Source organism: Seriola dumerili, unplaced genomic scaffold (assembly GCF_002260705.1).
Source record: "Seriola dumerili isolate Sdu_G_001 unplaced genomic scaffold, Sdu_1.0 BDQW01000187.1, whole genome shotgun sequence".
Taxonomy (NCBI): domain Eukaryota; kingdom Metazoa; phylum Chordata; class Actinopteri; order Carangiformes; family Carangidae; genus Seriola; species Seriola dumerili.
The window spans coordinates 2,729,058-2,746,784 of NW_019174442.1; the positions used below are offsets into that span (position 1 = coordinate 2,729,058).

The following is a 17,727-nucleotide window of genomic DNA, read 5'->3' on the forward strand; positions in this document are numbered from 1 at the left end:
AACGCAGAGGAAACCACCACATCAAGCTTCAACCTGAAAAAATGACTGCACTGACAGATATATTGTGATAACATATATTATCATATACGATTAGAGTGTCTCAAGAACAGAAACCTTGATTCATGCATGTGTTCATTTGTTCGTTCCTCTCTTACCACCAAAGAAAAGTTGACCTGTGGTTATAAGAAATGAGGGACTGGCATGAGCAGTGGCTCCTTCGTCCCCGTCCACTGCGATGGTCAGACGTCCTCGTCTGGAGACCAGCACCACAGAGTGCCACTGACCGTCATTCAGAGCTGAAGCTGAGGACACAGAACGACATATCTTTATCTTGATTTTAATTTAATCCTGTAATTCAATATCAGCTGTATCACTCGTAAAGATTTTTTTGTCTAAATCTGCAGTGAACCTGGGTCAGGAACTAGAATCGATATGTGCAGGATTTTGTAGGATGTTAAGAGCGAGGATGAGGTTTTAAGAGAAGTACTATAAATCTTATGACTTATTGGTCTCTGGAGGGAAAGTTCTTTATGACTGTTGTACTCTATGTGGAGGTGTGTCAAAGGTTGGGCTCAGTAACAAAGCAGTGCTGTTGTTGGAGCTGGCAGAGACTTTTCACAGAGATGTATGTTTGGCAGCAGAAGGGGTCTGAATCCAGATCTACTGGCTAAAGAAGATTACCACTACTTTTTTTCTGGCTTTTTAGAAATAATAATAATAAAAGCTTTTTTATTTCAGCATTTGTGTTTCTTGAAATTTGTGCAAATTTGAAAACCTGTCATCTCTGTGTATGACAATGAATATGAGGAGTATTGTTTGATTTGTGCTGAGGGCTCAGCTTCCTGCAAAACGCCACTGCAAAAACAAAGACCAACTTCATTATTAAAATCAAGATGTTCTTCTTAATGCTGGGTTACATTACTAAAATCACAAGTAAACAAAACACAAGTCGGTTACAGCTTTGCTGAATCTATACTTTGAATGTGTGAATGCTAATCTGGACCATGATGAGATTTAACTGCACACAAGATAGAGACACTTGGCATGGGTACACTAAGGTCTAAGTTGGAGGCTTGTGGTCAGACTGACCTGCGCTGAGCTCCAGCGGTGCCCTGCCAGGCTTGTGGACCTGAAGATGGAGCATGGCTTTGCTCAGGTACAGCCAGACCGCACCCCCTTGGCTTGGGAGATCAAAGGTCAGTAGCAACCCTGCCTTGTTCCAGGTTCGAAACTGAAGCCCCACTGACATGCCCATTAATGATGGTTCGGTCACCCTTAGCAACCAGAGGAAACTCTGGGGGCTGGTGAACGTCATGGCAACAAAAATGGGTTCAGCACAGGAAAAGGTCACATTGCCCTGAGATAGATGGAGAAGAGAGGGGAAAAGATATGGAGAGAAAGAAATTATTATAGCCAAAGAGGGAAAACACGATAACGTATGAATATAAATTAATTTCCAAGGCTGTGTGGCGGTGCCCTCATGCACAGAGATCTCATCAGCAAGTCTCCTTAAAGAGCATGAGAGCATTACCATAATGATAATGGCCAGGCTTAGAATAAGCACCAGCAGCTCAAACTGAAGGCACCAATGTCACCCAACAGCTATCTAAGGTCATAGAGGAAGTACGGGCGAGCAGAAAGAGCGTCAGACAGAAAAAGTGGAGAGGAGAGAGCGGGAAATAAGATGGCGATAAAAGGACTGGGGGCATTTGGCTTTCTCTGTGCGTAAGTGGTAACTGCAGTAAGTCCACTGCTAGGGCAGTGATACGTTACATCCCGGGTTCCCTACTGGGAATACTGGGTTTCTATTTTCAGTGGCGTATGCAACACACAGACACATGATCATATCTGAAAGCTCTTTGTGGGGCAGTTAAAGTAATAAACAGTAATGCAGACTGAAGAGGGGAGTGCCGCAGGGATTCAGCAGAGCCCACAAGCATACATCCATGCATGCACACAAACACACTGACGGAGATACATGTCTTCTCATTATGAGCATTTACAGTAAAACGGATTTTAGTGAGGAGATATTTCTCTTAAAGACCCTTTATGATGCAGCTCAGCAACAGCAAAGGACAACATTTATTCAGTAAACATCTGGTGTGTCATCAGTCATACACTGTTAGGCTGATAGACAAAAATGACAGACAAGTAGGAAGCATACCACGACGCAGGGTGGACTTGTCCTGACACCGGACACCTCAGACAGTATTATTGTGTTTACCAAAGTAGTTCATTTTCAGTTTAGCACATAGTTAGGTGAGTTGCACCACCTGCTATTGTCTATTATCATCTGTTAATGCAGTGTCAAACACAAGTATTATTGCTATGGTTACTAGCAAATTATACTGCACAACACCTTGTCCAGTCATTTAGATTGTTGAATCAATGTCTGTGAGTGTTAAAAATTTATATTTTTCATGGTCAGTGGTGGAAAGTAACAGAGTACATTTACTCTGGCATTGTACTTTCCATTTTATGCTAGTTTGTATTTCTACCACACTGTATTTAAAACATTTAAATTCTATATGAATTCTGATGAAGTTTAATAGATGAAGCTACCTGGCAGTATATTAATTAATTAAAATTAGTCACATCTTTACCAGCCGCAACACTGAAATGATGCTTATATAATGATGCATCAGTACCAATAGTATCAATTAATATAAAGATATTATTCTGAAATGGGCCATTTCTCATAATTTGTACTTTTATTTTTGGTACTTTCTGTACTATAGTTTGGTATTTTGATTATAATACTTCTATAATACACTTGACTTAAGTATTAAGTATACATTCTTCTTCCACCTCTGCAGTGGTTGCTAAATGTTCATTCACATGTATTTGTTGAAATAAAATCTATTATATTTGTTGCTAATGGACTCATGTTGGACTGAAACATATATGAGGCTCATTTCAGGCCACAATGTTACTTATTCCCTTTACAAGCCCTCAAATAGATGACATGCACCAGTGGATCCAACGTGAGGCATCCACCAAAAGGCATTATGTCTAGCGTGTCCACAGTGCACATGTGGTAATATACAAACACAAACACACACCTGCTTTTCAGTAGCACATTGTGAGCCAGTGTACCTTCACAGAGACCCGCTGGTCTCTCTGTTTGGCGAGGTCCGCCAAGTTCACGCCGTTGTAAACGAGGTTTTCCAAACAGCCGTGGAAATTTCTGTTCGACCCGACTGACCTCAGAGAGCCGAGGCCGTGCTCTGCTCCCACACTCATCTGTAAGGGGAAAACACAAGCACACAGACAAATACATACAAAGATTAAAAAAACCAACGAAAAAAATGAAAGTGCGTGTTTTTCTGTCGCCTACACACACACACACATAAACACACCTGGTCGTGGTCCCAGTGGGTGAATCTTGGTGGAATCTGCACCCACAGCGTGCTTTTGTCCACAGTGAGGTTGAGGTGATTGCTGTGATGCTCCACGGCGACCTGGTGCCAGTGCTGGTCATCTAACAGGCTGCCCAGAGACACGAGATGCCGGCTGTCAGGAGAAGAACTCCTGCCTGGAATGTGGGGAGGAGGACAAAGAGATGAAGATGTGGTGATGGTAGATAAAGGACAGGATGAGGAGAGTCTGAAGGAGAAAATGTTATTCTTTAAAGTAAATAAGTATAGGTGACAAATTCTGCTCTGATGTCTTTGGATTGAAGGAAATGAACTGGTACAGTAGTGTCACAGTTTTCTGGCGGGGATGACATCTCAGAACCAGAACCAAATCTACATTGACAGCCGAGAAAGAACCAGACACAGTAGATGATAACACATAATTAACACTAAAGGGAGTAGAGGAAGAGGTAGACAGGCAGAGGAAACGACAGAGGAAATACTGCTGGTGTTCTGCACTCCCTTAAGTGTTGGCAGAGCGCAGAGTTATTGCTGAGACAAAGAGGTGAAGACGGAGCTAAATGCAGTCAGTCATTAAATATGAATTAGATATTGTTTGAAAGGAGACAACGTTGTCTACGTGGGGAAAGAGAGAATGAGTGAAAGAGAAAGGGAGACAGACAGAGCCCGAGTCAAATGTGTTTAGTCATCAATCATCACTGATCGATCAGACAGATACTTGGCATAACAGAGGGAGAAAGCAGAGAGAGGGAAGGAGACAGACAGAGACAGAGGAGGAAAAAGTGACATGTACTCAATCATCATTGATCAGCAGACTGATGTTTATAGAGACAGAGAAATTAAGGTAAAGTGTATTTAGTCATCAGTGATACTCAGTATCAGCAGTGAATTTGCAGCAGCAAATATGTTTTGAAAGAAACATAATGCCGTGCATACAGTATTACATTGTTTATCAACATGACAAAACACGCACAAGAAGTTGCAAAAGGTTGATACTGAACATGTCAACAAAATGTTCACTGACAATGTTTTCCACTTGTTTTCGCATCATCAGCTCCTAGCAAATGAAACATTATTAAACTCCCTTATCGCTATGTTTAGATTATTGTTGAGACAGGATGTTTTTACTTTATTAATATTTAAACCACAAAAGCACAGTCTCTTTCAGAGTCACATGGGGTTGAAGCCTTTCCCGAACCCTTGTGGATAAACCAGATATAGTAAATACGACAGATAGTAAATAAGGGTTTGGGCACATCTGCATTTAAAAATACTAAATGTTGGACTGAAATCTATTTATTTCAAAGGAAACAGTGCGAACAGGGAATTTTCTCGCTGGCATGAAGTTAATTCATGTGGAGTTTGACTTTGATGAACATTGACATGCTGTTGACCAATTGCAAAGTGTGACAGAGAACCAGAATTAGCTTTACCTTGCCATCCCATTTTATAGTATCTTGCCAAAAGGAGATTTCCTACTCATATCCATTTTGCCACGAATGATACTGTTCACAACAGCATGAAACTCAAGTACCATTTTGCAAGGAGTTCATGGGTGAATTTTGCTGCATCAGTTTCTGGTGTGAATGTGCACTACCAGTCGGGTGAACAGAAAAATGCCTGATGTTGTATTATCTTTATACTCGAAGCTACTTGAAGGTACTCTGTGGCTGTGATGCAATACACAGTCCTGATAATGGTTTCACACCATTCTTCTGATCTGTAGGGGGCAGTACTGTGCAACAATGTGCCAACAAAGGCAGGGAAGAACAAGACTGGTAATTAGTAAACACGTCAGGTTTCCATGATCTCAGGCAATCAACTTTTCAAATGTTTTATTTATTTGTTGGACCTCCAGGATTGTGGAGTGTTTCTGGTGAGAAAAGCTGAATGTAAACATGACTTTGGCTTATAACAGGGCACCTTGAAATATTTAAGAAGAACAAGGTTATAAAAACAGGGTGGTTGTAATAAGGCACAGATTATTTTATACCCTACAGATATGCACAAAGTCGAAAGTCTAGAGATGTATGCTTTTGTTTAAATTCCTGTTAGCTTTACTAGCATAGACAATCCATTATCTACAAGGTTAATAAGGTAAGGGTTTGTTCTGTAAGTGCCCACCATCTCTTCAGTGCTTTACAAAACTCCAGAATCACCAATGGTTCACCGAGGTCATCTTAATTTTTTGTGAGTATCCTCAGGATTCATTCAGCTTTCTTCAAGGAACTGTCTGAACTTCTCCTGCTTTATGACCTGAGGAGCTGCTAAAAGTTCCTCATATCCTTTTTACTTTTTACAGTGTGGGCTCGTGCGTTAGATCATTCCAGACAGCTCCCCAAGGCAATATCACCTAATCATCTTCTGTCTGCTTCTGAATTACAGCTCTTCGCCGCGACTCTAAATCTAATTTTGTCGGAAGACATTGACAGGTCTTATCAGATGACAGACTGCTGTAATTGTGTCAGCATTTTCATTTTATTCTGTTCAGCTTAAATGACTGAGACGGCACACACAATCAGTCAACACAGGTGTAGCGTGTAACTTCGGAACCTGTTCACGACAAGCGCTCCAGGAGGACATTTCTGAAATCTCGTAAATTTCAAGATGTTTAAAAAGCCTGGTCAAATAAAAGAAATGAGAGAAAAAGCTTTTAGATTTAGTTTTTCCTTACGCAAGCCCTTTGATGATGCAGATTTTAGTCAAATTTAAATTTTCCATCATCATATACAAGTTGTCAAACTGTCAAAAAAACTGCCTCTGTGATGCTGTTAGAAAAACGCAGACTTTGTTTCTTTCCTATAATTTTTTTTTCCTGTTCCCTGTTGTGGCTGCGATTGTCCATCAACACAATCAGCAACTTTCAAGCTTCAGTACCAATCAGCAGTCTCTAAACATATACATCACAACAACTCCACCAGGAAATTAAAGTTTGATGTGACATGTGTTTGAAGAAGTCACTTGGATTTCTTTGAGACATAGAACAAGCACCTGAATGCGGGACCGTTCGAGCCTCACAGGTTACGCAGCTAATCAGCTTGCCATTGTGAGTCAAACATCACCTCTGTGCTCCCGCAATGAGTCAGCTGCAGGCTGTAAAATTAAGCACAACTGGCTCTGCCTGACATGAGCATGTTGCTTCTTGGATGAAGGCTAAGCTGTTGATTTACAACCCTGTCAGACTGAGCATAACTGAGAGACCTTCCTATAAATCACTATGGATAGAGTAGAATAACAGGGCAAGTCAATACTGCAGTATTGAACACAGCGCACGGCCCACCACTCACTGTGACAACTGAGCTGACAGACTGTATCCAGAATGAGTCATCGTCTGCGTCCAACAGGCATCTGTTTTCCCATCTACAGTAGACAGGGACAACAGCTACATGACAGGAATAATTTAAATATTTTTCACCTGGAACATTTGATTATTTATATATTTGAGGGCTAAAAAAAAAAAATCTTGTTTTTCTATTGAGAAATAACCATCCATCCATTAGCTTTCCTGGTTGTGGGGGATCTGGAGTCGATCCCCGCTGACATTGGGTGAAAGGTTACCCACACGAGACATGTCATCAGTCTATCACAGGGCTGACATATGGAGACAAACAACCATTCATGGAGAAACCAGAGTACTCAGAGGAATAACAAACTTCACACAGAAAAAGCCCCGGCAGGTTCGAACCCAGAACCTTCTTGCTGTGAAGCGACAGTGCTAAACACTGCGCCACCAAGAAATACCAAAACCAAAATAAAATAAAACAGAGAAAGACCAAACCAGTGCTTATGACATACTTCTGGTGTTCTGATGCTCTGTCTTATAGTCAGTTACTATGTGATGGAGGCTCCAGCAGGAACTGAGCCTCCAGCCCATGCAGTTTTAATACGACCACAAATCAATCTTCTCTATTTCAACAGCTTCTACATGAAACTCTGAGCTTCACAGGCAGCGGCTGTCAGCTCCTCTGGGATAAACCTGAGCCCTTTCCTGCAGGTCATCAGTTAACCTCACGGATACACTCAAGTGATCCGTCTTTCAAATTTACTCTGCTTGCTGTAAACCTGCGCAGAAATGAAAGCGATGACCTCACCATCCCACGAGTTGACTTACCTGGTTCATTTTCCCTGTGTCTTCATTTTGATCTGTCTTGTATGTATATATGTACACCTGTATGAACTGTATTCTGCCTTGTGCAAAGAAATTTCCCATTTGAGATTAGTTTTTAATCTTGAAATTGAGCTTAAGCAGAGTGTAACATATGCATGAATGTCAGCAAGGCAACTCCGTACTTTAGCAAACTGCAGTGCAAGGACTTCACCTGTGTGTCATTATACATAATTTATATCAGGACTGCTTTTTTTATCTTTTACGAAAAAAATCCCCAAAGTTTTATCCTGTCTACCTGTCTGACACCGACTTCATACTTCACCTTGCAAAAGCTCAACCTGAGCGCAGAGGATTACTGAATATTGACCCCTGGTATATTTACTTTAACAAAATATTCTAGGGGTAAAATAAGAACTCATCTTAATTATGAACCAGTGAGCTACAGAACTATAAACTGACATTTTGATGAATGTATAGTAACGAGGAAATGGGATGCTTTTGGAGAGAGTGCATGCATTTTAATAAACCAGTGTATTCATTCAAACAGTTTGGACAGCTCCTGGCAAACAGAGTGGAACTAAGTGTCTTCTGTTAAGTGCTGCTGAAGCTGCTTAGTCTACACAAGGGAACAAAACCCTCATAATGGGTTGTTATGGTGGGGATGGGGGGTGGGGGGGCAGACTCGTACACACTAATGGGAATCTAATGCAAGTAAAAGGTGCAAATCAGTTAACTACCTTTGTTTTAAAAGTTAAACTTTTTAAGGTTTAAAGATGCACAATGACTTGGAATTAGAGAAAAGCAATGCAGTGGAGCAACAAAACTGCTCATGGGATGCTACACTGTGGTCGACTCTTCTGAAGAAATTTACATGTCCTTTCTTCTCTTTATCTGTGAAATTTTTAATGTTAAAACGTCATCATAGTTGACTGTTTCATTGGTTGGTTATGGTTACGAAAACAAACTCCTCTCTGAGAGCTTGATGCAAAAATAGGCCTGCTCTTACCAGTGATCAGTTACAAGTAATTTGGCATCTTGGACAAATGTAGGACACAATCTGATGTTTATTCATATGTGCTCTATATAAGAGATGAAGTGGAGTAGCTGAACTTGACACTTCAATACCCCAAATCCATCAGTGTGCAAGGAACAAGTTACGGGCTGTGAAAAAACAGCTCAGTGAGAAGTTAGCCTTCAGGGTTTTCTGGCAGAAAGCCAGAAACACTTTTTGGCAGAAAATTCTATAAAAACTGACAAGGTCTAATTTCAGAGGATGAATGGGTCAAACATAGGACTTTCTTCCAGGAGACTTGGGTTCATGTGCCATTTGACTTTTTGACCCTGTTAACTTATTATTTTCGGTTTTCTCTTTTTGTTTACTTTTATTTTCAGTTTTCAGTCACAGTTTGGTTTCGGTTAAGACACCAAAACTACTTGGTTAGAAAAGCTTTCTGTCAGAAAGGCCTCAAGGAAAACTTCTCCCATGTGCTGAGAAAACACATCAGAGTAAAGAAACGTGTGGCATATGGCAGAGGGGTTAGAAGAGGTAAGAATGAGAGATAACAGATCTGAAGGTCTTAGAATAAAAACTTAGAACACATCATGCGAGTCAGTGAAGTCTTAAGCCAATTAGAGCAAAGCTGTGTTGTTACAGAGGTGGTTCCCAGCCGCCGCCTCACAGCTGCGAGCTTTTAATGTCGTGTGACATGGTGAGGTTCTGCAGCGTTGATGACAGGCGGGCAAAATTTCTAACCAGCATTTGTTTTAAGTCCAGCATGCATCATGTTAAATCAGCACCGCAATAAATTGAATTCACCTAATCTGTATTGGGGGGGGACGGATTAGGTGCATTGTGAGAACGAATAAACATGAGCTGAGCGAAGCGCTGTTTGTGACAACTCCCCCAACCTGAGCAGCCCACGACAAAGTCGGATTTCTGTGTAACAGCAAAGACGGAGATGATGATGCAGCACAATGAACCTTGTTGTCACTCTTTCAAAATAGTGTCGTGACTTTCATAACTGTCAGTAATGAATTAAAAGTTCAAGCTTTATTTTTTTCCAGCCTCATGTGGCACCCTCTTCTTTGGGGTTTCTTAATCATACAGACAAATGCAACACACACTTACCAACGTGTGATTAAAAGCTGCTGTGTAGCAATCATTTTGTCGAGTTGCACCAAATTTAAATTCCTAAAGGTCCAACTTTGGTGCTTATGAGTTTCTTTAATAAATGTTTACAGAAAGTGAAAGAATACATAGTGGTGGGTGTGCTTGCTAACTTAAAATATGACATTTTCTTTTCACTCAACAGCAGTGTACTGTTGTTGCAGAGAGCTGCATCATGCACTGTCAATCATCAACTGTACGTGTTTTGTTCAGGCTGAAAATTATTTTATTTCCACACAGTCAGGCAGTGGAATTTGTTTGTACACATGAAAACCCATCTGACATTTACAAAATAGGAAATTAGCTGGTTGAATCATTGAACATACAATTTGCACAAAGGACAGGCAGATTCATGGGCATGTGCCAAATATATGTATTATTAATTCCTGCTCACAGAAACACAAACATATGCTTTGATGTCTCATGACATGATCTTTTGCAATGTGCCCAAGGCAGATATACAAAGCTCATGACAATAATGATATAGTTTTTATTTTTCCCATGACAAGAAGGGAAAGAGGAGGCACCGCAGGAAGAGACAATCAACTCAGGAGATATGAGATGGAAGAGGAACCAGAAAACTAATATTATACAAAAATAATATTAATAAGAAAAATAAATAAATAAAGGGGGAGGGGAAAAGAAAAGGGAAGGAGGGGGAAGAGAAGGAAGGAGAAGAAAGAGTGGAAGAGGGGAGAAAGAAGGATAAAAAAGGGAAGAAAAGGGAGAGAGAAAGAGTTTTTAAATGAGCTAAACCTATTTCAGTTACCTTTAGTTTTTCTTTTCATTTTTTTTATTTTATTCATGTATTTATTTGTTGTCCTAAATTAACCTGTTTATTTAATTATTCTTTGTTTTTTTGGATGGGGGTGGGGAGGATATATACAGTGGCCATCATAAAGTTTCCTTTTGTTTTTTTCTCAGAAATAACTACTGCAAGGGAATGCAACTTAACAAATAAAGAGTATAAAAATATATACATAAATAAATAACTCAGTTTGAAAACAAAACATAAGCAGACAGGCAAGAAGAGAACTGTAATGACACATTCAAAGGGTGGTGATAAAATTGAAATATAGAGCCATAGAAGTAGAACAGCAGGAGAAGAAAGAGAGCAGAGGCCAGAAAAGGCAGCAACAACCGTGACAACAGCTGCAAATGAACCGGGGAGAGGACCAGCATGGCAAGAGTTTAGGCTCCAGCATCAAACTCAGAATGGCAAGATACAGATTTCAAAGCCATTCATTCTACTGTGTAGACCAGGAACTGGCCATCAGTATGGCTTCTGTCCTGCTGCACACCTCAGACCACAAAGAGAATTTACTGTTTAGTGAAATGAGATGGATAAATAGAACGTAATAGAAGTAACAGATGTAGAAGGAGCATCAACCACAGAACACAAGCTCAGCAATTTAGATGCAACTGAAAGCAATAATAGTAAAGCAAGATGACACATGACTGCAAATCTCTCTAATTCCTATCTGAATATTAAGTATTTCACCACTACATTAATCAGCAGCCGGAAAAATATGCAACATCCAACAGAAGATGAACTCAGCCACAAAAAATGATTCAGTATTCACTTCCATAAAGTTCAGGAACTGCAAGAAAGAGTGATCAGCAGATATTCTGACTTTTAGTCTCCAGTATGGGTCAACCATCAAAAACACTGGATCATAAACCTCCCATAATGCCGCTGAATAGTGCCTTTAGTTCAATCCTCCTACATGCCAATATCTCTGAAACCCCACACCCCCTGCAAATAATGTAGGTGGAGATAACCCTGAAGGCAATAACCCATCAGGGGTCTTTTGTCAGACTTTGGAAAGCTCGCTCAGCGGTAGAGAGAAATTATACAACAAGCCTGAGGAGTGCTGACTCCTCATGACAAGTCACCTGAACATGATGTGTAAAAGCAGTGGAATACCCCTTTAATTCTCAGCAAACACAGCACAGTAGATGGCATCAGCATAAGATCAGAAACTAGTAGTCAGCAAACGCCATGCTACTTAACAGTTTTCCTGAATTGCTGGAAGAGCAGTAGAGCAACCATCCCGTAGTTTATTGAGACATATTGCCCAGCACACAACCTCAGACTAGTCAGAACATGAAATGCATGTTATCACGAACAGTAAATGCTTGGTCAATAAAGAGTCAGTCTGCAGAAATGGGTGTTATGGCTTCTATTACAACAATGACAGAGTTATTTGCAACACCAGAAAAGTGTTTGACATTTGAAAGTAAATACAGTTAACTTAGCTTGTTTAATTAAAAATCAGACCTGTTTTATAATGTAACGCAGCGCCAGTACGACTTTGAGCAATCACGACATGGTCTGTACGGGGAATTAATCACTTTACCTTTGCGTAGGACAAGGATAAGCTTTCCTTTCTCTAGCTCCAGGGTGAGGCTGTGCTCGCTCTGTCCCTCTGCATGAAGCAGCGTCCCAAAGTTCCTCAGGGTTTTAAATTTCAGAGAGATGCTTTCCCTGGTCACCTGCCTCGGCCTGGGTCTCAGCCTGTACAGGAGGCTGCTGTGGCCATCGAAGTTCACTACGTCAGAGTCTGACAAAGACAAGAAAACCACATGTTACTTAAACTTTAACTGCAAAGTCAAAACAGTTCTTAAACATCCTGTTTGTAGACTTTTCAATTAAATGACTTTTCAAAATCGCTGTCAGTTTGATTTATGGCACAAAAGACAGAAAAGATTTATTGTAATAAAGAAGAAGAGTTTACTTTTGGTGCAAACAAAGTTAATCTACTGACAGAAGATACCAAAGACTGGCTGAAAAAAAAAAATTCACATTAAATAATTTTAGGAAGATGATAACAAATGTGCGTACACACAGATTTGTGCAGGGACTGTGGGAAATGTCTTGATGACTGATGAAAGAGAAACGATAAGAACACAACTTAAAATCAAATATCTGTCAAGTATTAGTTTTGAACAATACACACAATTCACAGCTTCCTCCAGTGCTGAACACATTGATTTATAGATACAACCTTTGGATAGAACTTTAAATCAACACAGAGACATTAAGAGAGGTAAAAGGCAAATGTGGATAGTGCAGAAGCTCATTCAACAGCTAACCTGTAACAATGTAGACCTGTCTTTCTATTAAACTTAAATTTACCAGCACTAGAAAACATTAACTCTGTACATTATTTGGTGCTGGGACTACCCTCATGGATCATGGATCTTATTTTCATAAAGACATAATTCAATAATATCAGTTTCCATAAACATCCTTTTGATTAACTAAAAAAGTTTCTGAAATTTTAACTTTTGTTTTAAAAATGTGGACTCTAATGTACTGTATGTCTTAGTTTTTGAATTGCATTACCTTTATTTGTCTGCATCATCATCTAGTTTGTTATTCTGGTAATAAAAAATGACCAAACATCTGTGTAGTTTGCAGTTTGAAGTTTGTTTTTTTTATCTAATTTCTATCCAGAGCCAAGAACCAAATTAGGTTTCTCAGCAGAAAGTAAAGTGAGTGAGTGACTGGACACTAAATGCAGAGAGTCTATAGAGAAGCTGGTCTTTAAGCTGGTGTCTGAATATGAGAAGCAAATTACAGACCATGGAGCATCTTTCATGTCACTCCAAAAAAAAAAAAAAAAAATAGATCCACTACCATCGGCCATCTTGGTGGTGAGTGAGTTGCCGTGCTGACACTAAAAATCTGCCGCCTACAGTGTCGCTATTGAAGCATCAAATTAGAAATGTCAGCTGTGATGCATCAATTATTTCATTCAGTGTGTTTGGACCTTTAGTGCTGACAGTGACGCAGGAAACAGCACAACCCAACCCATTATTCAAGAGTCAAAGTCCAGAAGTTTTTTGGGTTTTTTTTTTTTTTTTCTCTTTTCCATCACCTTTTAGCTGAAACGAGGAAGTGTTGCCAACATCCTCAGAGGCAAATTTATTCATTTCCCTGAGCTGAAAGCAACCGTTAAATCAAACTGAATCTACAGGCAAACACACACATTTGTGCCAAGCACTCTGTCAGAGATAATTGATTCTTGCACAAAGGTTATAAAAACAATGTATTTTCATAATAATATTTTCATGTATTGAGCTGTTGTTGTTTACAAATGTCATAACTTCTGTTATTCCTCTTTTAAATGTGAGATATTTCCATACTAATTGAATTTAATTGTTTTACCTGTGGCGTGTGTAGTGCCTCAAGTTTAAAAGTAAAAACAAACAAAAAAAAAAAAAAAAAAAACTGTTGCAGAAAAACTTCTCACACTTGGTTGAGGTGAAAAAGCTTCAATGTTGCTGAATAGAGGATGTAAAAAAATGGAAATGATGGAGACATATTTTGTGAATAAATAATAACATTACAATATGTTACACCCCTCACTCAACCAGAAGGCCAGAGAAGATAAAGAATTGAAAGGGGGAGCCGTAAGGTAACCCAGTAATGCTGCACATCACCCTCCTCTTGTTTGTGTCAGCCATGAGAGCTGATAAAAATGCCAAACGATATGGGTGGATGAGAGAAGACAAATTGATTCATTAAAATAAAGTAACGTGAATGCCATCTTAAATTATGGAAATGCCATGATGTATCATCAGTGGTGCTTGACTAATTATGAAATCCTGGAAGCATCTAAACTGTTTAACATAAACATTAAACAGTGGAAATTGGCATTGTCGTGGGATATACGACAAAACAAAAATTATTACTGACAAGAAAATAGACATATGCTAATTTAATCCGGCCCAAATAAAACTTGAATTCGTTCTTATAATTACGGGAAATTCAAGACGTCTTTAGATGTTGAATTTTAAACATAAAATATAAGACAGGGTCAACCATGGCCACTGAAAAACAAAACAAAACAAAAAAGAACATTGGGCTAATTGCAGCTCTGCTAAACTGCTTATTGCTAAAACAAAAAAAATCTGTATTTTTGTACTTCCACTGTCATGTTTTCAGTTTATGTAAATGGGGGATTTAAAATAAATAATAAAAAAAAAGACAGAACTGACTGTAAGGACATCCATAGGTCTCCAGTCTGAGTCCGATGCGACCATTGGGATTCCAGTCCAGGGGGATGAGGCGGACATAACGAGCAATCACTGGATGCTGGAGCTTGTGCTGAACCACACTGTCTGCATTACTGTTACCTGGAAAGGCCTGGGAAAACACATCAGCAGCAGAGAGTTACCTCATTTTCTGGCTTCCCATCCATGCATCTGTCCATCATTAACTTGTGAAGTAGCACTGCAAAGATAACGGTGAAATTTCTCCCTCTGGATCTTTATTGTAGTCAAGCTTACGACTAAATGCGTGAACGTGTTCTTTCATCTGTTCATTGAAGTTGAACTGCAATCCCCAAGGCTTCTGTGGGAAGTGATGCGTTTGGTTTTCCTCTTAATGAAGGGAATATTGTGGAGATAGGGCCATGCTCCTAGTGAATGGTTTCTCAATCAGGTAGAAAATTAGATTTGTGAAGCATTAGCTGTAGCTTTATACGTAGTAAACCTTTTGGTAAACACTTGGTCCGCGGAGAACAACATTTATTAACCTCACACTCTTTCTGGTTGGACTTGATCTTAAGCCCTTTGATCAACTTTCTATATAAACCATATACATTTTCTCTACTTTTAGTCTCTATTGGTTTCAGGTAGCTCTGTTTCTTTTCGCAGTGGCATAGAAATAAAATAGTGTTACATAAGTAAATAACATTTTGTTTGATTATGCTTTTAATTGAGATGCAAATAAACTCAATCTACAATTAAAGTCCAGAATTTCAGCACCGTTAGGAAGGACAGGGGCTGAAGGATGGCTTAGTGACTGATGTCCTTCTTCAGAGGGAGGACGTTTACTTAGCTACTAGCTCCAGGCTGCTGCGCTGTAGCCGACCCTGACCTCTGACCTCTTATTATTAGGTTTGATTTATAAGTTAGATTTCCTTGGAGCTGTTGTTGCATAGAGAGTTTATGCACATGTGAATATTTGCATCTCTGTGTGATACTGTGACCCTTCTTCTGAATCATCTGAACCATAGGCTACAATTCTGTGTTGCACATGTTCTGACAGCTTTGAACAGCTGAGCCTGTCCTAACCTCCACTAATGACTGCATCCTGCTGAGGAGAACAGTGCCTCATATATTTTTGGCTCTGGCTTTTGAAATACGACCTGAGTTGAGGTATTAAATCCTCGTAGGTTCGAGAGAGAGTCTTAGAATAAAGCAGAATGTCAGACATGATATGACAGAACTCTTTCTTATAGTGCACCAAAGAAACAAGAAATACCAGGTTTGTCTGACCTAATTATCTAAGAGACTTTCTGAAGGCCTGGACACACCAGGATTTAAAAAAAGCTAAACTTTCAGTTCACTTGAATGGATTCACCACAATTAGATCAGCTTGAGGAGGCAAATGTTCCACATAGGTTCAACTTTTGTGAACTTTGACACAAGACTTGGCACCGCTGACCAAAAGCAAACTGTCTTGAGTTCTGATCTCTGAGGGAACGGAGAAACAAAGAGTCAGAAATAGAGAAGCTACTGTGGCTTAATAGCTCTGTTGCACCAATCACTTTTATTAACCTACTCTTTCAAGAGTATGAACTGTTCCACAAAGGACAGTAATGACACAGGAATCAATGGTACAAATAAGTCTTATACTAAAGAGAAAATTGGGATGCTTTGTTGCCTTCGCTTAAAGCAAAATTAAAGTTTAGAAATATATCATTCATTATTAGGAGTGTAAAAGTCAAAAACAGTCAACTACTCTGCTTTATTTCACTGTGTGGAGGTGGTTTCATCAGGTTTGACTGACAGTGCTGGCAACTTCAGCAAACTGTCATCACATTCTGATTCAAATGCTGCAAAACTGTGGTTGGTGCACAGAAATATGTGGCATCTTCTACATCACTTGTATGAGAAAAAATAGGGATCAGTAAAGGTAAATAAAGCCAATATGTATAACCTCAAACTTCACACTGACACTTTCTACAGCCAGTTCGTAGCTGTTCTCACAGAGCCCATATTTTCATTTCAGGATGACGCTCATTAACAGAATCTGCGACTTCGCCTGTCCTACTGGGAAATCTGTTATGTACTTCAAATCCCTTTACCTCCATTGACACATAAGGATGCTATATCCCATGGTTAGAAGAGTATATACTTCCAACAACATCTGCACTTTCACATCCTTTGTAGCAGACATAAAGAGGAAGAAAAAAAGAGGAGAAAAGATGAGACAGGAGGAGAAAATTAGCGAACGAGAGAGTATTACTCAGCCTCACTAACTCTGGCCCCTAAGCTTACAGGAAAGAGGGGTCCTCGAGGAGTTGCGACCGACGAAGCAGCCTCACCAGTCAACTCTGTTACCCGAAAGCCATACTAAACTAGGCTGACTAATATGAGGAGCTTCAGAGGGACTTTTGAGGCATGCAGCGGATTTATCCCGATTTATGCTGAGTGTGAAATCAACAAGCTTTTAAGCTGTGAAAAGCCCCTTTCTGTTCTTTCTCTGAAGAAGTCTTAGCCTGACATTACTTTTACCCTCACTGTGAGAGTCTTACGTCTCACCAACTTTAAACTGAAGCTGTTTGTCACAGCGTCGCTGTAATAGGGAGAATTTTCCGTCTATGTCACGAGATGTGAGGTAATGCTTGACTACCTCTATCTACTATCTAAATGTAATTTGGTTAACACAATGGATGAGAGAGCCCCTACTGGAATAAAATAACATGTAAGCAGAATTGTATGAGTAAAACTGATGCTAATTCCTTTGGATTTGGTGAATTTGAATAAATCAGAGACATACCTACTTTGGTCGGGCCTTCAGCACAGTGGCAGAGCTTTACTGAAAGACAATTTTTCAGTTAATTCTGCTTCTCCAGTGCAGTGCTGTGCCCACAATGTCATACGCACTGTTATGGCTCACTGGGACACAGAGACATTAGTAAGCTAATGTTATTCAATTGAAATGACTTTCCTACCACGACAAGTGAAAATATCTGTTGTGACAAAAGGCCTATTGTCTCTGCTGATAGTGTCTGATACAGCAGCAGCAAAATCACAGACCAACTGATGTTTATTAC

General features: G+C 39.7%; 1 protein-coding gene across 1 annotated transcript in view; it reads right to left on the bottom strand.

The window, feature by feature from the left end:
* The window catches only part of LOC111227411 (contactin-associated protein-like 4), a 56,950-nt gene that overhangs the window by 22,228 nt on the left and 16,995 nt on the right, over positions 1-17,727 (bottom strand). The window contains exons 4-9 of the mRNA XM_022752860.1: positions 14,660-14,807; positions 12,013-12,216; positions 3,360-3,535; positions 3,097-3,243; positions 1,112-1,357; positions 156-324 (exon numbers count right to left, since the gene is read on the bottom strand). Of these exons, the coding sequence (XP_022608581.1) occupies positions 156-324; positions 1,112-1,357; positions 3,097-3,243; positions 3,360-3,535; positions 12,013-12,216; positions 14,660-14,807 (1,090 nt within the window). The remainder of the gene's footprint in view (positions 1-155; positions 325-1,111; positions 1,358-3,096; positions 3,244-3,359; positions 3,536-12,012; positions 12,217-14,659; positions 14,808-17,727) is intronic.